The 13,423-nt window shown below is 35.5% G+C and overlaps 2 protein-coding genes and 1 long non-coding RNA gene across 5 annotated transcripts; 1 reads left to right on the top strand and 2 right to left on the bottom strand.

Moving 5' to 3' along the window:
• Positions 1 to 725: 725 nt before the first annotated feature.
• On the bottom strand, positions 726 to 1,818 carry LOC116159553. The gene is made up of 3 exons (XM_031472559.1): positions 1,753 to 1,818; positions 1,542 to 1,698; positions 726 to 1,488 (listed from the first exon to the last, which is right to left on the bottom strand). Exons 1-3 carry the CDS (start codon positions 1,778 to 1,780, stop codon positions 1,251 to 1,253), a joined length of 423 nt encoding a protein of 140 aa, XP_031328419.1. The 5' UTR covers positions 1,781 to 1,818; the 3' UTR covers positions 726 to 1,250.
• A 2,231-nt stretch (positions 1,819 to 4,049) lies between these two features.
• On the top strand, positions 4,050 to 11,112 carry LOC116159122. Of its 3 annotated transcripts, XM_031472037.1 has the most exons (15): positions 4,050 to 4,499; positions 4,666 to 4,847; positions 5,362 to 5,426; positions 5,484 to 5,697; positions 5,758 to 5,940; positions 5,999 to 6,442; positions 8,213 to 9,354; positions 9,418 to 9,569; positions 9,619 to 9,702; positions 9,759 to 9,788; positions 10,189 to 10,218; positions 10,275 to 10,328; positions 10,660 to 10,716; positions 10,769 to 10,825; positions 10,871 to 11,112. In XM_031472037.1, exons 1-15 carry the CDS (start codon positions 4,454 to 4,456, stop codon positions 11,047 to 11,049), a joined length of 2,919 nt encoding a protein of 972 aa, XP_031327897.1. In that variant the 5' UTR covers positions 4,050 to 4,453; the 3' UTR covers positions 11,050 to 11,112. The 3 variants fall into 3 exon arrangements, with proteins under 3 accessions (XP_031327897.1, XP_031327895.1, XP_031327896.1); XM_031472035.1 differs by having other exon boundaries at positions 5,362 to 5,697; XM_031472036.1 differs by lacking the exon at positions 9,759 to 9,788 and having other exon boundaries at positions 5,362 to 5,697.
• LOC116159123 lies at positions 11,052 to 12,705 on the bottom strand. The gene is made up of 2 exons (XR_004142891.1): positions 11,437 to 12,705; positions 11,052 to 11,384 (listed from the first exon to the last, which is right to left on the bottom strand). It is a non-coding gene; the product is annotated as an uncharacterized LOC116159123 (long non-coding RNA).
• Positions 12,706 to 13,423: the final 718 nt, after the last annotated feature.

Here is a 13,423-nt window from a genome sequence, read left to right as displayed (position 1 = left end):
GTTAATTAACGCACTTGCATGTCTTAAGACAAGTCTCTTGGTCTGTCTGGCCTTACAGCTACATACGCATAGTCATTCTTGTGAAGGTTTTGGTTGCTGTACGATTTTTGGAAGCGGCCAAATTAGATGTTACAAGTTCCACTGTTCCACTTTTCGCAACCCGTTAAGGGCCCCACAGAAGACCGACTTGTTCGTCCGATTTGCACAACGTGTAAATCAGTTGGCACGATCGGACAAAGAAATCGGAAGTGCATGGGTAAAATCGGGCGTCTGTACGTAAAATATCAACATCCGACTTTTTGCCTTCCGATCGATCAAACACGAGGTACGTGGAGTCTGTCGTACTTGTTCGACATAGGTACCATCCGATTTACACGTCGTGCAAATCGGACGAACAAGTCGGAAGTCTGTGGGGCCCTTAATCACTTTTTGTAATTTGCTCAGTTATAAGAAAGTATATAGTTGTGTATACAAACTGTTGTCAAGGAAACCTCGTATGAAGGTATTTACTACTACCAAATTCAACGTTGCCAAACATATCATTCGATTTGAAATTACAAGCGTTACGAAGGCTACACATGAATAACAAATGATAGTCGTATGCGAATTTTCATACATCGTTTTAAAACGAATACGAACCAATTCGAGTGAGGTCAAGAATAGCACCCCAGACGTGTGATTGAAAATACACTTGGAATAATGGTAGCAAAATTTAGGATCTTTCATAGGAACATAAATAGAGAACCCCAAACTGTGGATGGAATTATTAAAGCTGCAATATGCTTACATAATTTCATAAAATCGGAGAACAGTAACTTTATTGATAGGGAAGAAAACGGTGCATTAATTAAAGGAGATTGGAGAAAAGAAGTGCCACAGCAAAATGCTTTTGGTAACATATCTGAAGCTCATTTACGTTTTGGGAATAGAAATTCTGCAAGAAATGCGTGGTCATTTAGAAATTACATAAAGGATTATTTAAATAATCCAGAAGGTAGTGATATCTGTCCGTGGCAGTGTGATCATATTCAAAGAACAGAATAAATTTAATGTACGTAATATCTACATTTAAACATGTACTTATGGAAATAAATACATTATGTGTTACGACATTTTCTTTTTATTTGGAGTAATCTTATCAAGGTTTCATCCATAAACTCTTCTTGTACACTTTTTGGTAGCTCGCTAATTTCTGTTTGAATGTAAGCTGCAAAATGTTGTAGCTTGCCAGGTTTATTTTTGTTCACATTTCAAATATTCGAGGAGATTTCTGATAGTATACTTATATAAGGACTCTCATCTTCCCTAGTTCTTTTACGTGATGCATTCCGAGGAGTCTTTAGCAACTGATTCTGTGGTTCACTTGGCGTAAAGGAATCCGTACTTTCTTCCGATGGAGAAAATGGTGCGTGAATTGTGCTGCTTGAAGAACTTGACGCCAAATCTTCAGAATATTCGTCCTGAGTATTGACCAAATTGGAAGATGTGCTAAAATTTTGTATGGATTTCTATCACAAATCGTATAGTTTGCTCTAACTTACTCTCGAGGTTGCCTATTGTCATACATAAATTGAAAAAATGACATTAAAGGCCACGGTTTACAATATGAGGCACCTGCTCCACTTTTCGATACTTGTTTTAGCTTCTCTTTCTCTCGATGATATTTCTCTCGGAGAGATTTATATCGGTTTTTACATACTTCAACAAAACAAACTGTTACACATATGATTGATGCTATATCGAATGCCTTACCTGGTAAACACATAAGATGCAGGCACATTTTCCCATGTCTTGTCGGTCATTAGTCATTACCCTATTACTATAACCCCTCTTTGTTATATCAAATATTGCCGGATAATTGCTTATTTGCTGCAATAACAACTCATCTTTTTCCGTTGAAAACGTGACCTTATTAATGTTAATGGACATTTTTTTAAAGTAAACAACTACAATAACCTCACAAAATTCAATGACCGCTTGCTAATTTCTTGCGCTTGGAGGAAATTGCAATTGAGTTTGTGCTCAAGCGCATGCCAAATTGGAAATGTAAACGCATACCTAATCTTTCATTAATCATGCGTACAATTTACAACTTTACTTCGAAGTGGAATTGAATGTAAATGAAGCTTTAGCCTTTATTTTCCTTGCTCCGTTTTTACTCTCTTTCTAATTCTTTTGCTCCTTTAATCCTTTCCCCTCCCTATAATATCTTTCACCCTGCTTTCTACATTCTGTGTCTCATCTTTGGTTTCTTTGTAGCATTCATGCATAGGTACATAATGGGTACATAGAATACCAAGTCAGTATACAATTTTGAGGTGCAACGTTTAATGTTAGTATTAATTTTCATTTTTACACTCCAATTTCATTATGAAATGTAATAAACCTGAAAGAAATTGGCGTTGTACAGATGAGGTGAGCGCAGATTTAGTCGCTCTATAGCTTGATATTGTTTGTAACGAAGCACCAGGAATTTCTGCATTTAGTTTGCAGTTTACAAAGACCACCCTGTATGTAACGATTGGTTTGGGCTTCGTTACGCAAAAAGACCGCGATATTTTTGTAACCACCGAAGGATGTTGTCCTCCCGAAGATGAGGGACAATTAATATTCTTTGGTTTCAGCGCCGTTAATTATTTATAAGATGTTTTAGATTCCCATAATAAGTAAAATCAAGGATAGAACGAGTTCAAATCGAGTTGTTTACAAGTTTTGCAGTCCCGTTCGTATGCCTGCATGTTGCGATAAGAGTGTTAAAGCGATAGCGCCGTTTGATAAGAAAAAGTCCAAGGGAGCTAGTTGCAGATTGGAGTGATGAGTACTTAGGTTTGATTACGCTTAATTAGGTAAGCGCTGTTAATTAATGCCATGTTAATGGGCAGTAGTAAACCTTGTCAGAAACCGTCGAGAGAGGTGTCCACAGAGGCGCTGTAATTTTTCTATTTGTTTGCAAGTTGTCCCAGATTTTTAAGATAATCACAGGAGCCGCAATTAATTAAAAACCGAATTATTTTCTACACCGCTCGGTACGAGCACCGCCCGGCTTTGGAAATTCCATGTTCCACTTCTACCAAAATAGGTTTCCTTTAAAAGGAAAATGCTCATTTTGGGAGGGATCTTTTCTGCTTCATACTTTCGAGTTGTAAGTACGCCTTTTGATTTTTCTAATTTGCGAAACCGTATCATTCCGAATCCACCGAACCCCTATTGCTTTACCGTTTTACCGTTTGAGCGACCGTAAGTCAATCCGTTATCCTTTCCGTTTGACTACCGTTTTGAGTTTACCTTTTTTTTCCACCTACCGTAACTTTTACCCCGTTCCGCTAAGTTTCATTACCGCCTTAAGCTTACCGTATTTTCTATCGATAGTGTTACCACCGTTTAATTAATATCACCGTTACTTAACCAAGGTAAGCGCTTAATTTTCAATTACGTTGATTAAAGGGGGGGAAGTATATTCTGTTCTCCTTGTTTTTTCCGCTTTTCGTTCCCCTAGACACCGCTAATTGATTTGTGCTTTATTGCTTTATTCCCTTTAGGAAATTTACCGTCAGGGCCGTCGGCCATATTTTGTTTTAGGTAATCCGGAAGTGACCGCCGCCATTTTGTGGTGAACCCTGACCGATCCCTGGTTATTCCGTTCTCCACTAGAGGATACCCGGAGGCTTTCCACCCCGTCCGCGAAGACCGCACCGCCCCTTTTCCCAAGACTTCGGGGGTGCTGAGTGAAGTCTTGGTGGCGCCCGAGAGACCGACCGACCGTTTACTTTGTGAATTGAATATATAAGACTATGACGTAATAGACCAGGATGTTATTTTTGCATTCGGTAACTTATTGCTCTGGCACTTCAACCAAGAAACATCGTGTCGATTAATTTGGCTAGACTGCACAATGTCAACTTGGTTTTATATATATATATTTATATAATATATATACGGATCTCGGGTTTACCAAATGGATCTCACCTTATCTGCAATATATGTAAAAATGATCTCACCTTAGCGCTTTTTAAATATATATATATATATATATATATATATATATATACATATACACAATACGAAGTCACTTCCAAAATAGATACACAACATTCGTTGTCACTTCCATTTTTACGTAGTCACTTCCAATTTCGGAAGTGACTACGTTTTTCCTTGTTGTTAGCTAATTTCGCTTATAGAGGTCATTGGCATGCCATATAAGAAAAATAGCTTGGAAGTGGCTACGTGTTAAACTTATCGGTTAAGTTTGGACTTAGTTCTCATATATGCCACTATCGCCACCATCGCTTATATGGTTTTCATATGCTATACGTAGTTACTTCCGTCATATAAAGTGTACCATGTCACATCCGAAATTTGGCATCCATGTTTCTGTGAATCCAAATACATTTTGCTATACGTGGTGTTAACGTAAACACGTCCGTTAAATTTGTCGGTAAAGTTTTATTTTGTCATGATAACCAGAGGAAGAAAATTACTTAAACTTGTACTAAATAAGGGTAAGTGGATGTATTTCTATATTTAACTGAGAATTGCTGATATTGTATTATTAAATTCATAACGGTTTATCATTCTGACTCTTATTTCAAAGGAAATTTTTAGCAACAAACAGCATGACGTGTTTTGCCATTTAATTATGTGTTTATTTTTTATTCTTCTATATAGAGGGTAATGGTGATGTACCCACATCTTCGGATGGTTTGAACATCCAATGTTCTACTCCGCCTTTGGAGCCACCAGAAGATAATTGTGATGTACCCACATCTTCGGATGTTTTGAACATCCAAAGTTCTACTCCGCCTTTGGAGCCACCACTGGATGTATGCAGCAGTACTGCAAAAACTATCGTAAGATCTTATTATTTTTCTATCTATGAAACAATTTTAACATAGTTTTCCTGAAATCAGAGGCAAGGTACTATTTTCACTCCTAAAATGCGGAGTGAAGATTTCGTTTCTCTGACTAATCACTTTAAATTTAATCACAATGCGCATTTATCCGTCAGTTTCTTTATGGAAACCGAAAAATGCTGTTCCTCGATAAATTTGTAAATCATTGTATCGATTGTATGAATTTCCTGTGATCACATGGATTTAGCCAATTAATGCGCCAATTTCGTTCAAAAAGAGTCACAATGATCGTATCGAGACCCAAGTTAATTTTTGGCCATGAATATATTGATTTTGACCAATATATGTTAGCTATGTAAGGACCAGATAGGACATTCATAAAATCGTGCCTACGTCCGTCCGTCTATCCGTATGCACAATAACTCTTGAACGAAAGGTCGTAGGCGCTTGAAATTTAGTATTTGCATGGGTACCCCTCCATACCATCAGTACATGCGCTATTTTTCCACAGGATTGGATAAATCAAAGCAACTTTGATGATGGGCACCATAACAAGTTAACCGATTTTAAGGAAAAGTTTGAGAATGTTCAGCCAGTACCAAAACCCTGTGGTTTAATCGCTTGTAATTGCAGCCACATATCAGGGTCAGAGCCGTCGGTCGATGATTCTTATCTAGATCGCGATTTTATACCGAACAGTGACGATACAACATCTACTAATTCGGAGGTATCGTATGATCTCACTAAAAGCGTTATCGAGGAGGGTAACGAAAATTATTCACATGGTAAACTAGCAAATATACGTCGTAGTAGTATAATTATACACCAGGACGTATCCATTTTCACGGTATACCTAATCTTTTAGATGTTGAATTGTTAGATATTTATTACTTAGGATTATTTGTAGAAACATACTAACAGTGGCATATCAATTTTAAACAATCTACCTTATACTGGTGATACTAATCTTATCAATGATACTTTAATGATCGACAAACGTCAAAATGAGCATCCATCACCACACGTAAGTGCAGATGCTAGACCTCAGATTGAAGACAATGTTCGTGAACCGTTATCAAATGTACTGAAGGTATGCATCAACGGGTAGGTAGTGTGTTGAATAAATTTACCTAGTATGTTCTCAATAGCGGCTAAAGAAAAACCAGAAGAAGGTGGTACATTGCAAGTTTTGCCAGGAAGACATTAACACGTTGAACTTTATGCGGCATGTTAAAAGAAATCATGGTAGTGAACAAGAAGTCCACACCATATTTCAATTGCCAAAAAACAGCAAAGAAAGACGCCGTGCTTTTGCAATTTTACGTAACGATACTAATTTTGAATTATTTATAAATGGAAATGTTCGCCCTAATAGAAAATTGGTAAAGGAACCGAAAATTAAAATTAAGTACTACCCTTGCGCGTACTGCAAGGGAATATTTGCAAGACAATACTTAAAACGCCATGTAAAGTCGTGTTTTTTAAAAGATTCCGAAAAGAATCAAAGCAAAATTTTGTCTTTATCACAAACAGTGACTGCATGCGCTATGGACCCTACAAACGTTCTCTCCAAGTTAAATGTCAAAGAGCAGGTAAATTACCTTGAAAATGTAACATTTCTCTTGAAGCCATAAGTTACTAGTCACTGCAAAATAAAACAATAATATATGCGAACGACATTTGTGAGGATGTTACACCTAGAAAATTAAATGTTGCTGAGCTATCTAAGAGATGTACAATGTGTCATATCGTTAATGCCCATTTCACTAAAGAAATGTGTGAACTAGTCACCTAAAATCGGAAGAGCGCAAAATTCCGAGTTTGAAATCTGATAGATTCTACCCTTCTACTGAACTCTTCCTTGAAGTTTTATTACCATATTTTTCATAGATTAAGAAACAGTGGTGCGAGTATTTTATCCGTCCTTTCGCCTGTGTCTCTTAGAAATCTCAACAACATTCAATTTTCTAGGTATAAAATTCTCACAAATGCAGCAAGAAAGAATTTTGAAATACAAATTTTGGATGATTTAAGAAAAACCATCATTTACTTATTTACCAACTTGGTCGGGGAATAGGCAAAACTCTGATGCATAGAAACCAAATTTTACGTAGGAACTTCAGATTTTGGTATTATCATTTGATAGGGATTTGGTTGAAATATATTTTAGTTCCATATATTTCAACCAAATCCCTATTAAAATCGAAACTAAAAAATTGAGAACTTCATATGTAAAATTATTCTTTGAATCTTGGAGAAGCATTACAAGATGCCAATGTATCTACAATCTACGTATAAAAAATAAGTTTGCTCATATAATGCTCGTATGCGAAGACTATACAGGGTGCCTCTAAAAGGTCTGTACAACACGCTACCATAGGTTCTTTATAAAAATAGGCCGATTTGACCCAACTCACGTCTATCCAAAAGTGCTTCGGTAAGGCGCCATCGACCGCCAAAGATCTTTAAAAAAAATCGTACTTTTTATTTTATCGGAAGATGATTTTACGGATTTAAAATAAAATTCGGGATGTGAATGTAAAAAGGGTCTTTATGATATCATTTTTTTAATTGTAGCCGCTGTGTAGGTGGTATGGTAAAATAAAAAAACTTTTTAACGGTCATATTAACCGTTCTGAATTTTTACCCACAGGAAGACAGTTTATTTTCAAGCATTTTTTGTCTCTTGATGAATTTCATTATCTGTGATGGTTTACGAAAAAAAAAAATAAGTTTAGGTATGATCTGGGGTATGATGTATGGCAATGGGATCACTACCAATGCGATTGTTCATAGCCTACCTCTATTTCCAACTTGCACAGATATTTTCTATTGCAACATTCATACTTATTGTAAATGTCGTGCATCATTTTAGTTTTTTTTTTTCGTAAACCATCACAGATAATGAAATTCATCAAGAGACAAAAAATGCTTGAAACTAAACTGTCTTACTGTGGGTAAAAGTTCAGAACTGTTAATATGACCGTTAAAAAGTTTTACACCTCTTTAGATGTGGATGGCCAGTATTTTACCATCTACATAGCAGCTACAATTTAAAAAAATGATATTATAAAGACCCTTTTTACATGAGACATTCACATCCCGAACTTTACTTTAATCCGTAAAACCATAAAAAATACGATTTTTTTAAGATCTTTGACGGTCGATAGCGCCTAACCGAAGCACTTTTGGATAGAGGTAAGTTGGGTTAAATTGACCTATTTTGATACCAAGAACCCATGCTAGCGCTTTGTACAGACCTTTTAGAGACACCCTGTACATGTATATTAAGATTTATCAATTTATGGCTTGAAAAGAAATTCCTAGAGCTTAGAATTTGGACTACAGCAAGGATTTTTTAGGTGTTTGACATAATGAAACCAGATGACATTGCTTTTGAAGCGAAGAAGGATCTTTTAATAGCCAATTTTGGCGAGTCTTATTTAAAAAAACATAGGCGTGAAAGAATGGCCTATTCATGCAGTAATAGAATGCGTGAACTTTCAAGGATATTATTAAATTTTCGCATGATAACCAATAATAATAAAGCTAATTTTAAAGATATATTGCATCCTAAACACTTCGATACTGTATTAATGGCAGTTCGGAAGATTAGTGGTTTTGACCACGAAAAGAAGTCATTTCAAACTCCAAGTTTGGCTATGCATCTAGGAACCTCATTAAAATTAGCATGCGATGAACTTACACACCTGGTATTAAAACAAAGTAAAGGTTTCAGATGTAAATCGGCGGAAGATGCCCAGGTTTGGCTTACGAATATTAAGAATTTTAAGAAACTGGTTGAATCGCGATGGACCATAGAAATTTCGTCTTTAGCTAATAAAGATCTTCAAGAAAAGCGTTGGAAAAAGCCGCTATTACTACCATTGGTGAGCGACGTGAAAAAGTTTAGAGACGAAGTGACTAAGTTGGCAAATGACTCCGTATCCCAGCTACTTTTAAAAGAGAATAAACGCGCATTTAAATTATTAATACAATGTGTCTTATCGTTACTAATTTTGTTTAATCGTCGCCGAATAGGTGACGTTCAATATCTTAAGATCAGCGACTACAAATCAGATAAAAAGAGCAACTACACAGATTTCGACCATGTACTTACGGATGTGGAAAGATCATTGACCCAAAAATACAAGAGAGTACTCAACAGCGGTAAAGGTTCGAGGGCTGTTGTCATACTTATACCTGAAGAACTGCAAAACATGATTAATGTTTTATTAGCGGAGAGAAACAAGTACATATTAGACTCTAACAATGACTATGTGTTTGCCATGCCCGACAGTACGATTAAATGGGGAAAAGGTGATGTGGCAATTCGGGCATTGTGCAAAAAAATTCAAATTGAAAACCCTAAAGCTATTTCAAGTAACAACCTGCGGAAACAGATTGCCACTGTAACCCAAATTTTAAGTTTAAAACCAGAAGAGGCAAAACAGTTTGCAAATTTCATGGGGCATACTCAAAAGACTCACGATGAGTTTTATGAGTAAGTAACAAGCAACGACTGAAACATCAGATATCATCTACTTACCTTTTTTAAATGTATTAGATTACCGGTTGACATTTACCAAACTGCAAAGGTGTCAAAATTGTTGATGATGATGGAGAAAGGATCTATGCCAATCGAATATAAAGGAAAGTCGTTGGAAGAGATTAATATAGATTTTAACCTAGAATATGCGGAGGAAGACAAAATTGACGGTAAATTTAGGTAGATTTCAGTTACTGTGAAACATTAAAATATTTATAGGCACAATAAATAAAAGAAGTGAGGAGCCTCCAGGATTTTATGCAAACGAAAGATCTATTGAGATTGTAAATACAGGATTTAATGGTATTATTTTTTGTTTCCACAACCTTCATTTACTTACCTATATTATGAACTTTCAGATGTGAATGATCGAGAAAATCGAAGTCCCTGTAAGTAGAAATGCTATTTCTTTAAAGAGCCGAGATATCCATCACCTATAACCTATTCTACCAATAAAGCCATCATTAGCACAATCGTAACTAAGGAATTTATTTGGCGAATAAATGTATTGATAGATGGATATTTCGGCTTTTTGGATCGGTTATTTTTATTTCAGTAGTAGCGGAATGGATTTCTCTTATGGCCGGTTGTATAATGTCAGTTTGAACCTCCGGTGGAAATCAACCTGCGGTTGAACGTCAATCATGGGCCTTATTTTCATCATGGCTGACATTTTATCCAATCACTGACGTTCAACCGCAGGTTGATTTCAACCGGAAGTTCAACCAGACGTTATACAACTGGCCCTTAATTTAAAACAATACTTATCTATACATTTAATACTTTTAGGTTCCTCTCCCCAAGAGGAATTATCATCAGGTACCATTGCCAACTAGCATTTATTGAAATTTAAATGTAATTGATATCGTTTTCAGATATAACTGTTGCAGCTAATGAAAGGTCTCGGACAGTACCGCAAATACCATCAGGTAGGTACCTAAATAAATTTTTGGTACACGCTCTCCAAAATTGTTACTTTCCGTATCCATTTGAGTCCGCAAAATAAATCTTTAACGGCCTACTTAAAGTGTGATAACTTCAGATAGAACATATAGGTAGAGTTTAGACTATTTTTTTAGAGCTTTTACCAAAAAATTTTGTATGTACCACGTACGCAAAACGTTTTAGCGCACTTATCTCATTATAGACTCGGCTCCTCTGTCGCCTCGTCTTTAATACCGATTTGTTCGCTCAAACGGTATTTTGCGTACTTGATACATAAATATCTATTAAACTAAGCCAAACACATTTTTTTTTCAGATTTACCGATCCATGCGTCACCAGAAACATCTCGGATAGTACAGGACAGACCATCAGGTACTTTCGATTATGAAGTAAGAAACCAAATATACATAGGTATCGCTTTCAGATTTAATTGACGCTGATAGTGTAGCTGAAGTTCCAAAGAGAAGTGGACAGAGAACCTGTAAGTATTAGCATAATTTGCTAACTACTACATTTAAATTTCCAGATTGGTCTAATCGGGAACTTCATTTATTAAAAAAAGAGTTCAGTGTCTACATTAATAAAGGTACCTATCCAGCAGGGAACGACATAAAGGAATTTCTTGAAAGAAATGGAATAAACAGAAGCGTCATTGTAACCAAATCAAAGCTACAACATTTGATTAAAACTAAAAAAGGACTATAAACTACAAGAAATGTTACCTTTATTTTACGTAATAGAATACATTTTTATTTTATTCTTCCACAATGTTTGTTTTATTACTAGTTAAGTACAATTAATGTTGTGCACCTACAGTCGACAGACCTTATGCGGTAGTAAGTAGATTGATATACATTTGGTAGATACGCACCTAGATCTTCAACACATAGGTAGCTGCAAAACGAATGGCATAATTTGACTTACCCACGTGCATCATAGTATGAAACCTTGATGTGTTAAACAGGATATGCTATAGCTTTTATTGGTCCTTCTAGGTCTGAAGTTTAAGTTAAGTTGAGTTCGTAAAGCAGCTGCGGTCACTTAAAAATAAAACCTTTTAAATAAAATAAAAAGAACAAATGTAGAACTTACCTCCACTCCACGGTGTTCCAATGACAGTCGCTGTCAACACACGCCGGAACAGGGCTATTAACGGAGAAAAATATGACAAAATTAAAATATAATGATAATGATCATGTTCCACGACTACGATCACGATGAGGATGATGATAATGATGATGACGATAATGATGATAATGATCATGACGATGACGATAATAATGACAATGATAATGGTATGATAATCATCATGATGATGATCATGATAATGACAATGGTAATGATAATAATAATCATACACTAACAATGCCCATATATTGGAATCATGCCCTACGCTAGAACAATACCGCAGAATGAAGCGCATAAAAGGTGATGTAGCGACTACACTATCCGACTCTAACCTAAAAAAACGTCCTTAAGTATATAAAAACTATAAACAACATAAACAAAATCTAAACACATGCCTATAAATTATGAAATATAGAACTTACCCCCATGGTGTGCCAATGACCGTCGCTGTTGCCGCACGCCTGAACAGTGCCATAAATGGAGAAAAATATAATAAATAAAAAGAACAATTAATAATATATATGCCCAAACAGAAAAAAAATCCAATTATAGGACAAAACTTAATAAATACAAAGCCAAGCAGAAATAATAATATCATACAAAATTCTACAATGCAAAAGCCGTTTGGATTAGGGGATGGCGATATATCAAATTTACCATAATCATTGCAAAACATAGACTACAGCACTACTGCAGTTATGATAACGAAATGTGGGCCAATCAGTAGAACACAGTCCTATAAACGTGAAAAAAATTTTGGTGAAACGTTTTTTTAATTTATCATTATGTGCAACTTAGAAAATGCACTTCACATTAGTATCCCATACAATAATCGACTCAGTACATCTTGAACCCATGTACCTACACTTACCTTGCGATATGTTCGTTGACACCAAAATAATTAATTATGACACTCACTATAAAATATAGAGTAAAACGTTAATGCATTTACCCAAATGTTAGTAGTAAAGGTAGTGGCAACATCGCCGGAAGTGACAACGAGAGAGATATTACACATTTACCGGAAGTGAATTGGTAGAGAATATGACTGCAGTTATATATTATATATATTAAAAATAAACAAGCGAAATCGCTTCCCCTCTTTAGAAAACTTGATAAAGCACATCCCCCTAAACTTATTAATAGACTGAAAAAAAATCTAGGTGTATTTCTTTTGGTGGAAGTCAGGTCGCCCAGTTTGTGTAACGGAAGTGACTACTTATTGCGTATATGTATATATATATATATATATATATATATATATATATATATATATATATATATATATATATATATATATATATTGGTAAATCGACGTTGACGCACCCAAATACAAATCGACGTACCGGCACCCGGCTTTTGAATGAGATAAAGCTACGTTCAGACCCCTATATATGAGCAGAATCATATATGCGATGTGGCACCACCTATATATGAAGGTCAACGTATAGTCGATTTCCGACCGTGCAGACCCTTTGTTTGGTGGAATGCGGTTCTAACAATAGGGGACCCCTACCTGTACTTACCCACATATTAAAAACACTTTTGGACGTTATTTAGTTTACTAAGCATACTTTCAGTTTGAGATTAAAATACCTGCTTCTGTTTTTGAGAAACACCCACCCGATGAATGACCGTGTATTTACTTTATTTTAGATACATTACCTAGCTCAATTTATTGGGGCCGCTGCATTAATTTGATTAAATTATTAAAATATCTTTTAATAGGAACTTGAATACGATATTTTTAACGTAACCTTCAGTTTCACCGCAGAATGGTATATAATTTCTTTTTCTCACGATGGTCATTTTGCAATTTGGAATTTTTTGATAAAGATTGCTTTTTATTAATGTCATTACCACCTACTAAGATTTTCTTTTACCAGGATAATTTATTCAAATAAAATAAAGCGTGATATGTTCTAAATTTAACTAATTATCATTTAATTAG

This window comes from Photinus pyralis, unplaced genomic scaffold (genome assembly GCF_008802855.1).
Source record: "Photinus pyralis isolate 1611_PpyrPB1 unplaced genomic scaffold, Ppyr1.3 Ppyr1.4_LG1, whole genome shotgun sequence".
Taxonomy (NCBI): domain Eukaryota; kingdom Metazoa; phylum Arthropoda; class Insecta; order Coleoptera; family Lampyridae; genus Photinus; species Photinus pyralis.
This window is presented reverse-complemented; position numbering and strand designations above follow the sequence as displayed.

Excerpts from the sequence above, each read along its gene's own strand:
- LOC116159553 (XM_031472559.1), bottom strand. The coding sequence starts at position 1,780 with ATGTGCCTGCATCTTATGTGTTTACCAG. Across the intron at positions 1,699-1,752 it reads GCATCTTATGTGTTTACCAG|TATGTAAAAACCGATATAAA; the intron begins GTAAGGCATTCG and ends GTTTTGTTGAAG. Across the intron at positions 1,489-1,541 it reads GACAATAGGCAACCTCGAGA|CACATCTTCCAATTTGGTCA; the intron begins GTAAGTTAGAGC and ends ACAAAATTTTAG.
- LOC116159122 (XM_031472035.1), top strand. The coding sequence starts at position 4,454 with ATGATAACCAGAGGAAGAAAATTACTTAAACTTGTACTAAATAAGG. Across the intron at positions 4,500-4,665 it reads TAAACTTGTACTAAATAAGG|AGGGTAATGGTGATGTACCC; the intron begins GTAAGTGGATGT and ends TCTTCTATATAG. Across the intron at positions 9,703-9,758 it reads TGTAAATACAGGATTTAATG|ATGTGAATGATCGAGAAAAT; the intron begins GTATTATTTTTT and ends ATGAACTTTCAG.